Here is a 16,108-nt window from a genome sequence, read left to right on the forward strand (position 1 = left end):
AACAGCAGTCACAATGACTCGTCTCCTTCCAACGCATTTACCATGCACGTCAAACACACATATAGCTCTCGAATCTCTTCGCAACGAAAGCCTGATAACGTATCTTCACCTTCTGTAGTGGCTAAGCGTAAACGACCTTTGGAAGAGGTATTAACGACAGCTTCGAGCAATGTTCCAACCATTCCTCCCATGAAACGCCAAAGAAAGCTGTCTGTTGGGAGTACTGCCTCCAAGAAGAAACAAAAGGCGCCGTTATCATCATCATCATTAACTCAACTCCACTTCTCAATCGACAAAAGCACGCTTCGTACCTGTCCATTATGCAATTTGTCTTATACCAAAGGGGCACCTGAAGATGAAAGTCTTCATCGGACGCATTGTGTGCGGGTACAAAGAGGCATGGAATGGGGGAAAGAAGAGGAAAGGGAGAGTTCCAAGGTTGGGGTTGTCGAAGTTGCGAGTCAGGTTAAAATTGGAAAGAGTGGCAAACGCGGAAGAATCATTTCATGTCCCGTGGATTGTTCAGGCAAAATAGGCTCCAAGGTCCGTTATACAACACAAATGCTACATATATACTAATGTTCTACAGATATCCGCTCTTTTACAAACTATTAATTTAAGCCTATCTTCACCGGCGTTAAGACAAGAATGTATCCGAAATTGCAAGATATACATGTTTCTTCTGCCGCAAACGTCTGCGAATTCAGGTAGTTCTAGTCTCGGTTCCAGCCGAGAAAAGATTGTGGGTTGCGTTGTGGCACAAAGAATATCCAGCGCGATGGCAATTGCTGAAGAAGTGAAGGTAAACGATGATGCTGATAATGGAGATAAAGAGAATCTGGGACGAGGGGGACATCTAGTCATGGTCGACAGTGGGACGGGCTTATTCTGTCACCCGGAACCCCTTCCGACACCTATGGGTGTTCCGCGGTTATTCGTGCCGTCAACATACCGACGGCAAGGAATAGCGAGTGCACTACTGGATGCGGCTGCGGCAAATTTTATACATGGATGTCCTCTTGATCCGAGGAAGGGACAGGTGGCATTTACACAGCCGACGGGGGATGGAAAGGCGCTAATGGTCAGATGGGGGGGAGGCGGTGCGAGGATTTATGAAGAGTGAAGATGATCAGAATCTATATGTATTTTTAACTTAATTCGGTAATAGAATATAAGAGTTAACATACTCGTCAAGATCGACAAATGATACGGGGTTGGAGAACCAGGTCCGGAGTGCGGGACGTGTCAAGCAGACGAGGAAACAGGCAAGCACGAAGCAGAAAGTGAGGATGAGGAAGAAGTCTCTGGCTAGCAGAGAAGAATGAGAATTGGCATCTCATGAGCGAAAGACTTACAGAGATGCTGCTCATGGTAGACTTTTCTATAAGTAGTGTATCTTGTTCTGACTTTCCTTCTTCGGTGGGTGCCTGGGTCGTCGTTGTTGGGGAGGAGTGTGTGATGCTGACCGGGGGTATGGGGCTGGGCTTGCTTCCACCGCGTGTGGCCGAGATAGAGGGGGCCTGGACTGGACTGGCCACTGTCGGAATCGTCGGAGTAGTGTTCCTGGTCAGATACGGGCGATGGTGAGCGGGTAAGAGCGGGTGAGGAGGCTGAGCGGGGAGAGGAGAAGGCCGACATTGTGAGCGAGGAAGAGAACAAGGACATGCGGCGGTGCTGTGGCGATGCTTATATAATGTGACCACAATGAGTAGACAACCGCTTGCGTCTCTCTTTTGTCCGTCTCCTCTTATCATGCCTTCCGTCCGTCCTTTTCTCTTCCCTCCTCACCATTTGCTGACCGCTTTTCAGATCCAGTGTCGACTCTGGCGAATTCAGAACTCTGCCGACCTCGCTCTCCCACCCGCAACCCACCCCAACCCCGACATTTCTTCTCCAGATTCCCAAGCACACTCCGGCTCTTCCGACTATCCTTTCCCTCCGCCTGGCCTTTCCAAGCCCTCTCCCATGCCATATTCTCCTCTTGACTTTGAGCTCACCTCTGACAGGCCCACCACTCCCTCCACTCCGGACTCGTCCGACTCGTCAATCTGGGGCGCTTTTCAATTGGATTCCTTCATTGAAAACTACAACAACAACATTAAACCCGCTTCTGCACCTTCCTTTCAACCCACTCACACTAAAGATCCCTCTCCCAGTCACAACTCAAATCTCCTTCCCTCCTCGAGCATGTCTCCATCCATCTGCCCTGCTTACTTGAAAAAGCTGAAATCCCTGATGTCTCTCGAATCAGGAAACACTACTCTAGCACGCCCCGTCCCTCGCCGCCCACCTCCACCGCCCCCAGTGAACCCCCTCATGACTCTCAGATTGCAGCAGCAAAACTTCATGCTCAAGTGGAACAAATTCCGAGAAAAGAATCCCCACGCTCCCGCTATGCCTTCCTACTTCAATCCTTCAAGGTCGGAAGCCCCTCGTTGCGCCTGGACCTTTTTGCGGTATACTGGTTTCGTCAATCAACAGACCAGTGCAAGGAGGGCAAAGGACAGCGTTTTCGAAAGACCCTTGGTCAAACTGCCTCTTACCCGTTGTAGAAGGTCTGTCCCTACTGCTTTCATTCTCCTCCATTGTTCTGATTTCTGAAAGTATCTGCGACGGTACCCGCCGTGCGCAACACTACGGAGGCTGGGGTATCCATGCCTGGTTTGCGGCATCAAAGCACTGTGGCGCTTGTGCCAGCGACACTCTTTTGAAAAACTTTCTGGCTTTCCGTGCGTTCGAGACCGCGAGAATCCAAGAGGCTCAACAGTTGCGAGAACAATATGCTATGGTCATGATGGATCCATCCCCATCAGACGATCCACAGGAAGCTCCCGATCCTGATGCAGTCTTTTTGAGCTTCCCATATCAGCGTTCCGCTGACGAGCCACCGCACACGGACTCTTTCATCAACTACAACGGCCTAGATTCCTCTTCGAATCTATCTGATGACTCGGAGGATTGGGCCGAAGACGTAGACAAGGACTTTCTTACCTTGCAGGACTTGGACGACTTTGATTTCGACAACCTAGAAGACGAGGAAGGGCTCTGGCACTCTGACGAAGAAGATGACTCCGACCGGTACTCCGACTCCTCCTCTTCTGATACCTGCGACAACGATGATATCTCCGTTTCCGTCTGTCCTACCACCGTCAGTGCTTCTTCCGAATTGGGCTCTGACCAAGACAAAAAGAAAGGCAAAAAACTTTCTGGTGGAATAGTCTTGATGACTTTGCGTAGCGAAGATGACGACAATGACGATATTGAGTGCATTGAAGAGGCTCAATCCAGAAACGAGGAGGCAGAGGCGTTGGCGAACGATCTGAGGGTTGTTGAAGTGCAGATTCAGGCTTGACTTGGACATTGATAACCCAACTACCATTACAAGGTACTGACACATTCATTCATGCAAATTTATCTTCAGAGGACCGTCAGGTTCTTTGCGGGACATTTGCGATCGCTATTCTTGTTTCCTATAATTTTTTCTAACACTCCTTCCTTTCCCTCTCCTCTACATAATATATAGCGCACGCTCGCATATTGCATAACAGACTACACAGGAAACCAAACATGTGTATTTCTATTTCCTGGCATACATCGTAGTACTTTTATACATAAACTATATGTTTAACGTATAAGTAGTCAAGAATAAAATTCTCAAATTATGATCATTCTGGACCTTCACAAAGAGCAGCAAGAAATGTTTTGATATGCTCCCTGCGCACTTCGATGATGCTTGTGTCGAAAGACGAATGGTGCGTCGTGGCATTACACCTATCCCTGGCCTCGACAAATGCAAGAGCAAAATGACTATCCACAAAAAAAAAAATTCAGCTACCAAAAGGTTCTCGAACAGAGTCTACTCACTTCTTTTTGACATCACCGAATTCCATGGCAGCAGTGACACCAACAATAATATATGCATCTTTATGTTCATGTAAGCAAGCGACAACAAAAGGCATTCCTCTGCGTTTACTCTGCACAGTGTTTTGAGATGCCGGTACACGGTCCCTCAACGCATCGACGAGCCAAAGAGCTAAACGCATCAAGACGCCAGGATGTGAAAACAATTCGAGCTTGGGTCCTTGTGTTATGACAACTACTCGGTGATTTCGCATGGTTCGTATGTCTTGTTTATCAATTATTGAAGTGCCTTGTTCAATTATCGAACGATGAAGAGACATTGACAACCGAATTGATTGTTGTAATGCATCAAAACTACTTGTGTGGTCAGCGCATCTTAGAGAACAAGATAATCACAAAACGTACTCGGACAATGCATCATATGCTGTCCAAAAGTTCTTGACCCACCACGCTACCTCTTGTTCTCCGTCATTCCCTTCAACGCTCGCGCTAGCATTGTTCTGGCCCATTGCAACGTTCTGCCGACGATCCTCACCCTTCTTTCTACCCTGAGTTCCTGGTGTTTCCCAAGTCCTGCCACCACCAAACCACTCTCCTCCATTTCGAGTCCCTTCAACTTCAATTTCCAGAGGTAGACCGCCAGCGACATCTATCAGAGCACTGATACCTTCCGTCGCATCTGCTGCGGAAAAAGGTTGGGAACGATATCCGTAGCAACGGACAAAAGAAGGATAAGTCAGTTCCACCAGTCCATATTCCGGCGCCGTCTCATTGAACTTGTCCACTAATGCTCGTTTAAGATCCATATCCATATGCGTATAGGATTGTTGCGTCTGAGACAATGAAAACCTACATTGAGAGGTTCAATAAAAACAAATTTTACAGTTGCAGCGACCAATCTTACCCCATCTTTGCAAGTAAACCTGTCAGACGTTTCCGCCCTCGCTCTTTCCATATCCCAAGCTTGCTCGCAACATAACTTGAATGGTACATGGCATCATAGAGCGTCCAGTGACGGAAAAACATAAAGCGCAACTCCTCAGTCGCACGTACGCTTGCATCGTCTGGGCTCAGTGACAACAGGAAAGTAGAACCGTTGGTATAGCCGGGTGGAAGAGGATTGAGCCGGAAAACTTCGTCATAGTAAAGGCCATGATATGCCTCGTAGTCTTCGCGCGTAATCCGTGATGTAACATACTGATAAGTAAGGCCGAGGATTGCAAGCCTGTAAAACCTGGTCAGAGAGAAGGAGACCCACCAACCCATGCAAACTTACCAGAGGAAGTCATTATCCACTCTCTCCATGAGCGTGGCGAGGGTATATATTGTACTCGATACGCTTTGTCCGTACCAAGTACCACCAAGGTAGTATTTGTTCAATCGTGCGACATGTTGGTCATGATCTTCTCGAGACATCCGTTGAGGTTGCTGAGCATTAAACGTCAGTAATAACATCTTATGCCTAGCAAAATGCAATAGATACATTATCGTCATCCAGTCGCCGTCGTTTTCGTGATCTGGGCTCCGTGGACATTCCTCGCTTTCTCGAATTTTCGGGGTCAGAATTTTCTTCCTGTTCATCCGAGTCGTGATCCTCGTACTCCTCATCTGAATATTCATCGTCAGAATCAGGGAGCGGTTCATACTTGAAATGGTTCAACGGGAGCTCCATCTAGCCTGAAATCAACATACCTCAAGAGCTTCCCAGGATTTCCTCTCCTCTATGAGTTTATTAGCCTCGCCATCGTCCCATACGATAATTCGTTCGCCATTTTCTCCCGCTCCAAAAAGGGTGGACAAGTTACGAGGTCTGACGGAATCGATGACATGGATTGTTACGCTAGACCTGAAATCGCCAAACCAATGGGGAGATGGGAGATCGAGGTATCCACCAATATTAAGCAAGACGAGTGTATGCAGCTAGGGAAAATGCTTTTAATGTGAGCGCGACGCGAGTTTCAATTAATCAAAAGTTTAAAGCAGACGAACTTCATTGTTCTGCCTGAGCTCGTCTTTAATTGTGGTGAAATCATCTACGCCGGCGACAGGGATGATGGTGTATATGACATCATCTTGTTTGAAAAGACGAGCGAGCATTTTGGATGCGCAGAGAGCATCTACGTCTGGCGCGACGAGGACGATGACGGAGGACGCGGATGTGAGCGGGGAACGGCGGTGTGCCGCGAGGATGGCATTGTAGGCGTCTGCATAGGATTGCTTTCCTGGCTGAGCGTGATCTGGGGGAGTGATGAAGACCATGGAGGAGAGGAGATGAGCACCCCATCACGCGACGCGTAAACAAAGAATCTGTCGCGAAGTTCAAACTCGCGTATCGCAGGTACAGAACTCCTCACAGGCGACCATGAGGCCGCTCGCGTCTTCAGAACGGCGCTTTTCCTCCAAAGCTGCCCCGTATTTTCACCCCCACCTCGAGGCAACATGTAAACTCGGCGGCCGAAGAGAAAATGATAATATCTATTCAACTCGGAGTTTAATTGACAAATTTTACGAAAAATTCGAAAGAGCATAAAACATGTGCCATATGCAGGGCTCCCTTATCGAGTGAAAAAATCGCGGGTCTGATAAGCGATCCCTAGATATTGCAGCAATCTCATGGTCCCTCATGGTCCTCGGCAAGGTGGATTCTGGACAGGAAGATATGTTTTTCCTAGGTTTCCTGCCACGACTGACATCGGCGATAATTGAGATTCTAAATCGCCATCTCATTGGTGGCCAAAATCATGGAATTTCGGACGAATTATTCCCAGGGTAAAAAATGAAAGAGACCTCCACTGCGAAGCCGACAAGTCAGAAAGATGCTACATCCAAACCAAATATCTGGCTTACCCTCCCATGTGTGAATGACGGGAAAAATAGTCCGCATCAATGTTTACTGTGAAGTTAAATTCGAGAAAGTCTCAAAAAGGATGCATGCAGGAGAGAGATGAAAGGGCATACTAGCAAGAGCAAGGAAGAGCTAATAGCAAAATGAATTAGTGCAAGCAACCAAATTGGCCGAGCTGAATACGTACCGCACGTTCATCTAGGGAGAGAACCCTAGAAGTGGATTGAGGCACGTAGCCTTGCCCACCCGGAAGAGCTGCGACGGGTTTGAAGGAGATCGAATAACGACCTTATCAGGGTTTAGAACATCACGGATCTCCGCTGTCATTAATGAATAGAAGTACCAGTATCAGTAAAGATCTTGCTTTTAGAGTTAGTAACGTCTCAAAGCAAAGGGTGCTGCTCTAGAATCACCTCTCGACCAAAACCCCCGAAAGCACGACTAATGAACGCTATATCCTGGTCATATCCATCCTGCAACCGAAAGTCCCATGCAAGAAAGGGTGCATCGATTTTGGCGACTTGGCTAAACACGGCGGTTTCGGGTTCAGATTGGGGTCCTGATGCGAGCGATAGGACCCTTTCAGTTCCCTCCCTTTGTGCGAGGACCCAACGTCAGCATCAGAAGGGGTCTAAGGTAAGGAAGCTACCTGAGGAAGAGATCATAGCGTCTCCGCCAAGGGTGCCACACCTGTTGAGCTTCTCCAAGCGTGTCTAAAACTGGTTCACCTTCTGGGGTGTAATTTGAAAAGTCCTTCAGGCGTTGAACGTACATCCTAGAATTGATCCAAGCAAAGGGTCGCCTTAACTGTTGTGATGTTAGCAGACTCGAGGCAGGATGCATGACATCTGACCCATAGAATCGGAGAACCACTGCTGTCAAGGACGATGGCTCGGAAAGGACGATGGGTAGCGAATGCCTGACGAGCGACGGTACCAAGGAAGCCTCGATCTTCTTCAGCGATGAATCCAAGAGGCTGACCTTCTTCGTTACCTGGGACACGATTCAGTTGCTGGACTTAACCATTATGGCCAGGATATTGACTTATAGTATATTTATTGCATTGCTCAAAACCGACAAAGATATTGAGCATCTCCATCTGCCTGCGAGACCATCGAATGTTAACATGGTGAGGGATTAACCAAGGAATAATTTGAACAACCGTTCGACAATCAGAGTTTCGTTCTCCATGAGTAACCGGCGGAGACCTTCCTCAGGATTGCTGGTTGGAGGTCGTTGAGAAGTATGCCACAAACGAGACTCAGAATCCGAGGGTATGTTCTCAAGAGGAATTTTTCCTTGAATGGGCTGTTGCGAAGAAGAGGAATTTTTCGGGTTCATATTTTCTCGGCTTCTCCCTGGTCCAGCAGCTCGTTTCGTCGGAAATCGACTCAGAGCATAAAAGCGGCGTTGCTGCGAGATGAAAAAACACCGTTCGTTCCAAAGAGCAGGTCTTGAGAGCGACATTCTGCTGGTTAGAAAAGACATAAGGAGGTGAGGTATTCCCGCTGTTAGTCTTCAAGATATTAATGGCTGAGTTACATTGGCGTGACATGTCGATATAAATGGAACTAGGCACACATTCAACCTGCAGCAGTGAACTTGAAGTACAGGCATGTTTCTGCCTCTTAAATAATTTGTTTGACTGCCAACTATCCTTTACATTTAATCGTAGCTGAGATCATTCCAGGCTCTGGGAGCACTACAGTGATTCACTGAAAATCAGCATTTCTGCTGGCGGGCTTGGCCGGTTGTGCTGGCGGAACGGGAACACGAGACTCACGTGCACCAGCAGATTCAAAGTTTGCTTCGAGCTTACCTCTCGACTTCCGAATACTCAACTCATCGCCTACTCTCCCGCAGTTGGCGTTACGGGTCCCTGTTCAAGCCAGGCAGATGCGCCGACGATCATTGCTGCCAATACTGCGCCAGTCTGGTCAAACTCGGACAGCAGCCACAGCAGCTAGAATAAGGGTGCGATAGCTTTCAAGCGCTCTGCCCATTCACAATGACCTTTCGCATTAGTTAACAGACGGCCCGGCAGAACCGTCACCTACCCCCTCCAAATGGGCTCCTCTGCAATTTGACAAAGTACGTACGACCTCGTTAACCTACTTCGAGTAACGCCTTTACCTCTATCCCCAGGGAGTGCCCACCGCTAAATCATGGGCTCGCCCGAGCGCCCCTACCAGCAAGCGAGAACCTCCACATTTAGAAAGTCGTTTGTCTTCATCTGAATGTCAATGGTTTATGCGACTAATGCTCCGTAGAGTTCCTGCAATCACCGCAAACTTCTTCCCGTCTTGCAACCCCCCTTCGTAAACCATCCTCCAACAAATGGTCTCCATTATCATCTGTGCCTGACCGCAATTTAAACCGCAATCTGAATCGCGATCAACGTTGGAAACAGAGGCCAAACAGTCAGAAGGAACTACAGCCCTCCAGAGGTCTACTCAGCAGGAAGCAACCAGCTGCGACGGAGGATGTAAAGAAAAGCGGAAGCATTTCTCAAGAAACTGTAGTGACTCAAGAACCAGAGACTTTTAGTGATGAGCCGGAGCTAGACGAAACCCAAGGCGACTTATGGGAGTCCAGGGATGCTTCGCGGGCAAGTCGCCAGCGTGCAAATAATTACAAGACCCGCGGTTCTGTGGTACAAAAACTTCACAATGATGAAAAACACCGGAGATCTCGACCTGAAAATCGAGAGAATACCCAACCTGAGAGCACGAAGAGCCCTAAAATAAACCTTCCCCGTCTGAAGGCTAAACCTCGAATGGACGTGTACATCCCATCGACAGTGACTGTCGGTAGACTGGCGAAGATACTGAATATGAAACTAAGTATGAGATCATATCTGTTTTTCCTCGTGTCATTGCATTAGAACTAACACTTCGTTCAGACTACCTCATTCGCAAGATGATTGAAGCCGGGATGGGAGAGGAAGCAATTCATGATCATGGTAAACTTTTCCAAACGTGCCGTGCCACAACTAATCCTATCGTTATAGTCTTAACTTCTGATTATGCGGTTCTCCTGGCTGAAGAACTTGGGCGAAATCCCATCGTTGATGATGAAGCTGCCTTCGATCTATACCCTCCGTGAGTGGACATATTGCGATAAGCTCCCTGATTTACCTCAAGCGCTCAGCACATTACGCCCTGATTCCTCCTGTCTGTCCCTCCGACCACCTATTGTAACAATCATGGGGCACGTAGACCATGGCAAAACGACGCTGCTTGATACACTTCGATCCTCAGCAGTCGCCAAAGGGGAAGCAGGAGGCATTACTCAACATATTGGAGCCTTTTCCGTTCCAGTAAATTCATCACAAGGACAGCACCACATCACATTCCTTGATACTCCAGGTCATGCTGCATTTTCAGCTATGCGAGAACGGGGCGCTAGTACCACAGATATCGTGGTACTTGTTGTAGCCGCAGATGACGGTATCATGCCCCAAACTAAGGAAGTGATTAACCTTCTCAAAAAAGACACTGGTAATGTTGGTCACGTCGTTGCTATTAACAAGATCGACAAGCCGGATGCCAATGCTGCAAGTATCATCCATTTTTAGTGGCATCCTTTTGAAGCTAAAAATATGGTTGTCCAGGAAGCTGTCAAATTGGCGCTGATGGCGGAAGGCATTCAGCTGGAATCGTTTGGCGGTGATGTGCCTTCTGTGGAGGTATCCGGTTTGACAGGCAAGGGCCTTCCAGAGCTCGTAGAAACATTAGCAGCGATGGCGGAAGTGCAGGACCTCCGCGCCGAAAAGGAGGGTGCTGTTCACGGTTATGTGCTGGAGTCAAGGGTAACAAAGGGATTAGGGTGAGTAGTCCAATTTCGTTTGATGGTACGAAACCTGAGTTCCTTTCAGTCCTGTCGCCACAATTCTGGTGTTGCGAGGATCCCTCAAAACAGGCTCTCATTGTTTAAGTGGCGCTCACATGGCCAAAGTCCGCCTCATGACTGACTCAAATGGAAAAAGTGTCAAAGTCGCAACTCCTGGTATGGCAGTTACTGTGTCGGGCTGGAAAACGCTGCCAAAGGCCGGAGATGAAGTACTTGATGGCAAAGAGTCAGATGTGAAGAAGGCGCTGGCAAATCGAGTGCGAATGGCAGGCATTGCCGCCTCGTTGGCTGACGTAGATGCTATCAATGCTACAAGGAAAGAAGAGCGGGAACGGAAAAAAGCAGAGGTTAACAAGACCGATAATCATATCGATCCTGTTGCAGAGGCTGACGGCCCTAAAGAGCTGAAATTGATCATAAAAGCTGATGTGAGTGGGAGTGCGGAAGCAATTGAAGGGGCATTGCAAGGCATTGGAAACAAGGAGGCTATGACAAAAATTGTGTCTGCCGGTGTTGGAGATGTTACAGATTCGGACGTGCTCATGGCAAAAGCTGTAAATGGTACGATCTCACAAACTTCCTCCATGCGAGTATGTCGATTGAAGTACTATGAACAGCCACTATCGTTGCCTTCTCGGTCTCAGTTCCCCGCTCGGTGCAGAGTGCGGCAGCGCAAAATGCTGTGCCTATAACTGAGTCTCCGATTATTTACCATTTAATGGAGGACGTTCGTAAAAGAGTGGCTGCGCTTCTACCTACAATCACAGAGACAACAGTGACTGGTGAAGCATCGGTTCTCCAGTTGTTCGACATTCATCTCAAGGCCAAAGAAGTGAAAAAGATTGCTGGCTGTCGCGTGGTCAATGGTCTGATTGAGAAGGCTAAATTTGCACGAATCGTTAGAGACGGTTCCGTCATACACGATGGTATGTTCTTTTTTCAATTTTGATGTTGTCTATATGGCTCAATGATTATTTCAGGATCCTTGGACACCATGCGCGTCCTCAAGAAAGATGTGACTGAGGTGCGAAAAGGCTCAGAGTGTGGCTTGAGCTTCGTAAATTTTGCGGATCTTCGCGAAGGCGATTTAATTCAGATGTACCAGACCATAGAAAAACCTGGGGTTTTGTAATGCTCCATTCGTTTCAAGATAGAGTATTCTAGACGTTTATTAATCAATTCATTGTGGTATGACAGCCTTGTTAACTGCATCAAGGCACATTTCCTTTCCGCCGACAGTTCCAGACCGACCACCAACGCCAAACGTATAGTTTAAGCCCTCAAGGTTACGATCTGATTTTTCCAGCAATACCCAGCCACGATTATCTGCTTTCTTTAGTTGTAACTCAATCTAGAACACATTAATCCGGAGATGGCAATGACTAAAGGGAAAAATCACCTTTGTGTTGAAAAAGTGGTAAGTGCTATGGGCTGTATCAATCGGTCCAGCGAGATTCAACACACGCGAAAACCGTTTGGACCCTGGCAGGTGAAGATCAAGTACAACCTGGAAAGAGGATGGAGGTGTCTGGATCGACCTGTTAACGTTGAACGCACCTGCTCTGCTGAATCGAATCGTATGACACTCTGTTCTTTATCGGCTTGTTTGGCAAACACAGAAACGAAAACCTTGTCCCGAGTCTGGTAATGATCTATACGGCAGTCAACCATTTCGTCCGCCTGGCGGCCGAAGTAAGCATTACACATGGTTCAATGTATCCTAAACTTACAGCGGACAGTGCTGTCGCCTTAACGGCGAAAACGTGACGCCCAGTCTTGCAGCCTCGAATCTTCAGGAACTCATCGAATTCCAAAACTCGGCGTTTGCAGCAGAGGTATCCCTGGATATCAAACAGCTGAGCAGACCTGTATTTGCACGATGATCATAAATGGCTACCTTGCTGCCTTCTCGAAAGATTGGCTAAATCAATTCCACCTAGTATGAGTTTCGAAACTCCGGAAATATCTTAACTTACCGGTGCTGGATGATAGACACAGATTGTCCCCGGACCGTCACCTTGTCTGCTCTCTTCGTCGCTGACAAAAGGAACACCACAGCCTTTCCTCTTGCATGGGGTCCCAGGTGAGATCGGAACAGTAGGGTCGTCTTCCTCAATGACCCAGGCCGGGGGGGCTTTTTTATCAGCCGTCGATAAACTCTTTTGAGCCGGAGTAGTCATGAACGTCTCTTTTCCATCTTTGTTGGATGACTCAACCACGGAGAATGTAGCAGAAGGGGCGGGCTTTGGTTCAGAAGCTTTGGGGGCTTCAGAAGTATGGCCAATGACCTTTGCACATCCCTACATCCAACTAGTGTCACTCTCAAACGTATGACGAACTTGACGGAATGGATCTCACGGGAATTGCGAGGAACTCATCGAAGGACAGAACCGGTTTACTGACATCCGAACAACATGACCAAGATTTCAGGCCTTCGTGGAAAACCTTTTTGTTTTCAAATTGTTGTCAGCCTCTGGAAAAACAAAACGGGAAATTTCGAGGGAAACGACCCACAGGTCCACCAGGATGATGGGTGCATGTATCGGTTGAGCCGTCAACATAGTCGGCATTGCATCCTCCGCGAGAACAACGAGGCATAGTGAAAAAAACGATGGATCTGATTAGGGTACGATATTGGGGTATGCATTCCACTTAACCGCTTCGTCAAGCACCGTGTATTACATAATAATTATGCAATTTCATCTATTCCGCCATGCAAAGAGTATGAGCGAGGATATAAGTAGTCATGAAAGGCCGGATCCGTACATCTCCCAAACGAGAAAGCCAATACCCCATGGACCGACGCGTCCGAGCACTCTGGCTGCACCCATCAACTTAGCCCGCAACCCAGGATTTACGTCGTGCGCCACAGAATTGGTATCGCGGAAGAAAACCATGAATCCCTCTGCTCGAATGGCGTCAGAAAGAGGCTGGAAGACCTTGGACTGTGTCGGCTCGATTTTGTACAGGTGAATGAGGCGTCTGGCACGGTCCCAAGGCCGGCAGACGACTTCATATGCTAATCCTGCAAAAACCTTTCCCCCGCAGTGAGATGTCATGAGCAAATGAGGACCGTTTCGGAACTCACGCCTCCTGTTACGAGCACGATGCTATTAAGAACGCGCGGAGTATGGCGCTTCATAGACCCAAAGCGAGTTCCGGATTCATCAAACTTGGACATAAAGCTTTCCGAATGCACCTTGGTGGCCTGGCCAATTCTCCTCGTGGCCTCGAATATTGTGAAGAATGCCGAGAAGGCTTGGATGATATTTGAATCAAGGTTGATACTTGAGATAGGACACGATACCACTCACCACAAATATCTTTGGCAAATCCCCAACCCCACCCGCTCCATCCCCGACCAGCCAGATCTTGGACATCCCGCATCCAATTACGAAAAGCACGGGCTTCTTTTACTTGAACTCTGTGCGCTTGTGGTGAGATCCAAGCCGAATCACTCATCATAGATTTCCATGCCTGTAACCAAGACTGTCCTACTGCGCCACCTTCGATAACGAAACGTACGTTCTCGACAGGTGCTGCGACGAGGGCTTGAATACCACCCGCCATGCCTCCAGATAGGGCCGCACTTGTAAGAGGCTTGTTATGTAAATTAGGCTCGATCACAGAATAGGCCGCGCCATACGCCGTCCAAAGGACAGTTCCAAGGATGGCATTCACTACCAGAGGTGGTAAGAAATGCTTGCGGAAAACATCGAACTGATCATGGAACAAGTAAGTCAAGATATATTTAGATTTTAGAATAGTCAACGACGCACTCCGTGAATTTTAACCAGCGATGACACGAATTTATGGTCATATGCTGCTCCCTGGTGTTCCGCTAAGCTCCTCAGGGATTGCCAGCCGCTAACTTCGTATAGTCAATCAGAGAATAACAATAAGTACTCCTAGACGTTACTTTTGGAAGGTCGAAATAACCGAACCGGACGTGAAAAATATAAAGCAAGGCCTCGGGCCAAGGTGCGTGCCGCAGCTGCCTGTGCGCTCGCACCTTGTTCTGGCCGAAGAGTTTTGCGTGAGATATATGCAGTCGAAAATCCAACCGATTGAACGTACTTGGCTCCTCATTAGGTGATGCTTCTTGGGGAACAGGCATAGACAAGGTCAGGACAAGGGAACAAATACGAGAAGGCTTCGGCTTGGTTGCGGCTTGATGCAGTGATGGGCCATTTCAACATCGGCTTTGCTCCCTCCTGCCTTGATGGCTAGAAACATCACCAGACTTACTGCAGGTTCGGTTTCTCAAAAGTGCTTACGCACGACGACTCTACCCCGTATTCGTAGAGCTTATTCCTCCGGCCGACCGTCGCCCCCTGAAGAGCACGTTGGAGGAATTAAGTTCTGGCCCGCATACTTGCAACCCGAAGAACAGAGGCTCCTACTGCAGGCGTCTTTACACAAACTCGACAACGCTGAAAGTATTAGGAGCCGAAAGAAAAGAAGAGCATATTTGAAATCATTGCCCTCAAAGGTCGCGGAGTCGGACAGCTTGCAGAATTGCTTTTTTCCGGATGATTATTACGAGTTTCAAGAGGTATGGGGTGCACTTATACCCCTTACCGAGCCTGATATGCAAACGCGTCCGTGCAATCCTTAGGGTCATTATGATGGTGTTATCCACGGCTATCGCGAGATGCATCTTGCTTCGTGGCCGGAAGAGCAGTTTGAAGGTCTTTCGAACGTGATTAAACGCTTGCGCACTCTTTGTCCCAGCCAGAACATTCAAACGCATTTGCTACATTTAGCCGCACGTGGTTACATTCTACCTCACATTGATAACGTCGATTCCAGCGGAAATTGGATACTCGGAGTGAGTCTCGGTAACGAAAGAGTTCTCCAACTAGACCCCCCAGGAGATGCTTCATCAGTTCAGCTTTCCTTGCCTTCTGGAAGCGTGTACATTCAAAGGTATGTTTTCGACTGTTCTCGGTATTTCATCCTCAAAATATCGCCTCAGTGGTGATGTTCGGTATACCTATAAACACTCTATTATACAAAAAGCCGAAGGTGGTCAACGCCTTAGCGTTCTGATCAGGGTAAGTAAACTCTCTATGTTTAGGAACCTCGCAGACTTCGGCTCAAACTATATAGGATTCTCCGACGGTCTTATGAATGTGACACTTGAATGTCATGATGATAAGCCAGGGTTTAAATTGTTGCTGGCAAAGAATGCGCCGGAATCCGAGTTTTTCATCACCCACAATATCTGGCGAATCTTCGGTGGTACTAGTGGACCTTTTCTTAGCCTATCCACTCCATTTACGGGCCCGGATATCTCCCGTCGGCATCTGATCTTCCTCTCCGAAGTTCGACCCACTAGTGATTCACCCAGCAAATCCTAACGATTAATATCGATCTGGATGGTCAAGATAGTTGACAGGCGATTGTGCCTGATGTAATAGTTCATTTATTGCATTATCATAACATATGAGATCAACTCTTCACTTTATCGCTCCAAAGGAGAGAGAGAGATCGGTGAAATTGGGCAGGCCCAAATTATTGCGTAACTATTCGTATCGATTTTCCAAG

General features: G+C 47.9%; 7 protein-coding genes across 7 annotated transcripts; 4 read left to right on the top strand and 3 right to left on the bottom strand.

Moving 5' to 3' along the window:
- Positions 1 to 42: 42 nt before the first annotated feature.
- AGABI2DRAFT_190585 (hypothetical protein) lies at positions 43 to 1,206 on the top strand (the record flags this gene model as incomplete). The annotated part of the gene is made up of 2 exons (XM_006458175.1): positions 43 to 543; positions 590 to 1,206. The coding sequence occupies 2 exons, from the start codon at positions 43 to 45 to the stop codon at positions 1,121 to 1,123; spliced, it is 1,035 nt and encodes a 344-aa protein (XP_006458238.1). The 3' UTR covers positions 1,124 to 1,206.
- Positions 1,207 to 1,744: 538 nt separating this feature from the next.
- Positions 1,745 to 3,514, top strand: AGABI2DRAFT_190587 (hypothetical protein). Its single transcript, XM_006458176.1, has 3 exons — positions 1,745 to 1,761; positions 1,810 to 2,555; positions 2,605 to 3,514. The coding sequence occupies exons 1-3, from the start codon at positions 1,753 to 1,755 to the stop codon at positions 3,350 to 3,352; spliced, it is 1,503 nt and encodes a 500-aa protein (XP_006458239.1). The 5' UTR covers positions 1,745 to 1,752; the 3' UTR covers positions 3,353 to 3,514.
- Positions 3,485 to 6,120, bottom strand: AGABI2DRAFT_199684 (hypothetical protein; the record flags this gene model as incomplete). Its single annotated transcript, XM_006458177.1, has 8 exons — positions 3,485 to 3,807; positions 3,865 to 4,215; positions 4,267 to 4,710; positions 4,766 to 5,086; positions 5,138 to 5,289; positions 5,345 to 5,506; positions 5,554 to 5,781; positions 5,851 to 6,120. The coding sequence occupies 8 exons, from the start codon at positions 6,118 to 6,120 to the stop codon at positions 3,666 to 3,668; spliced, it is 2,070 nt and encodes a 689-aa protein (XP_006458240.1). The 3' UTR covers positions 3,485 to 3,665.
- A 499-nt stretch (positions 6,121 to 6,619) lies between these two features.
- Positions 6,620 to 8,173, bottom strand: AGABI2DRAFT_115251 (hypothetical protein; the record flags this gene model as incomplete). Its single annotated transcript, XM_006458178.1, has 10 exons — positions 6,620 to 6,653; positions 6,709 to 6,754; positions 6,820 to 6,838; positions 6,894 to 6,994; positions 7,050 to 7,065; positions 7,120 to 7,300; positions 7,356 to 7,513; positions 7,560 to 7,699; positions 7,751 to 7,809; positions 7,869 to 8,173. The coding sequence occupies 10 exons, from the start codon at positions 8,171 to 8,173 to the stop codon at positions 6,620 to 6,622; spliced, it is 1,059 nt and encodes a 352-aa protein (XP_006458241.1).
- A 1,309-nt stretch (positions 8,174 to 9,482) lies between these two features.
- AGABI2DRAFT_199688 (hypothetical protein) lies at positions 9,483 to 12,355 on the top strand (the record flags this gene model as incomplete). Its single annotated transcript, XM_006458179.1, has 10 exons — positions 9,483 to 9,549; positions 9,609 to 9,668; positions 9,717 to 9,807; positions 9,857 to 10,262; positions 10,320 to 10,534; positions 10,584 to 11,119; positions 11,176 to 11,484; positions 11,539 to 11,909; positions 11,958 to 12,238; positions 12,289 to 12,355. 8 exons carry the CDS (start codon positions 9,483 to 9,485, stop codon positions 11,688 to 11,690), a joined length of 1,836 nt encoding a protein of 611 aa, XP_006458242.1. The 3' UTR covers positions 11,691 to 11,909; positions 11,958 to 12,238; positions 12,289 to 12,355.
- A 947-nt stretch (positions 12,356 to 13,302) lies between these two features.
- Positions 13,303 to 14,675, bottom strand: AGABI2DRAFT_148738 (hypothetical protein; the record flags this gene model as incomplete). Its single annotated transcript, XM_006458180.1, has 6 exons — positions 13,303 to 13,593; positions 13,647 to 13,816; positions 13,873 to 14,278; positions 14,338 to 14,429; positions 14,478 to 14,570; positions 14,636 to 14,675. The coding sequence occupies 6 exons, from the start codon at positions 14,673 to 14,675 to the stop codon at positions 13,303 to 13,305; spliced, it is 1,092 nt and encodes a 363-aa protein (XP_006458243.1).
- A 101-nt stretch (positions 14,676 to 14,776) lies between these two features.
- Positions 14,777 to 16,019, top strand: AGABI2DRAFT_216652 (hypothetical protein). The gene is made up of 4 exons (XM_006458181.1): positions 14,777 to 15,113; positions 15,177 to 15,487; positions 15,537 to 15,615; positions 15,671 to 16,019. The coding sequence occupies exons 1-4, from the start codon at positions 14,781 to 14,783 to the stop codon at positions 15,689 to 15,691; spliced, it is 744 nt and encodes a 247-aa protein (XP_006458244.1). The 5' UTR covers positions 14,777 to 14,780; the 3' UTR covers positions 15,692 to 16,019.
- The last annotated feature ends 89 nt before the right edge of the window (positions 16,020 to 16,108 follow it).

The sequence above is a fragment of the Agaricus bisporus genome (genome assembly GCF_000300575.1).
Source record: "Agaricus bisporus var. bisporus H97 unplaced genomic scaffold AGABI2scaffold_2, whole genome shotgun sequence".
In the NCBI taxonomy this organism is placed as follows: Eukaryota; Fungi; Basidiomycota; class Agaricomycetes; order Agaricales; family Agaricaceae; genus Agaricus; species Agaricus bisporus.

Excerpts from the sequence above, each read along its gene's own strand:
- AGABI2DRAFT_216652 (XM_006458181.1), top strand. The coding sequence starts at position 14,781 with ATGGCTAGAAACATCACCAGACTTACTGCAGGTTCGGTTTCTCAAAAG. Across the intron at positions 15,488-15,536 it reads GGAAGCGTGTACATTCAAAG|TGGTGATGTTCGGTATACCT; the intron begins GTATGTTTTCGA and ends ATATCGCCTCAG. Across the intron at positions 15,616-15,670 it reads GCCTTAGCGTTCTGATCAGG|GATTCTCCGACGGTCTTATG; the intron begins GTAAGTAAACTC and ends CAAACTATATAG.
- AGABI2DRAFT_190587 (XM_006458176.1), top strand. Across the intron at positions 2,556-2,604 it reads CCTCTTACCCGTTGTAGAAG|TATCTGCGACGGTACCCGCC; the intron begins GTCTGTCCCTAC and ends GATTTCTGAAAG.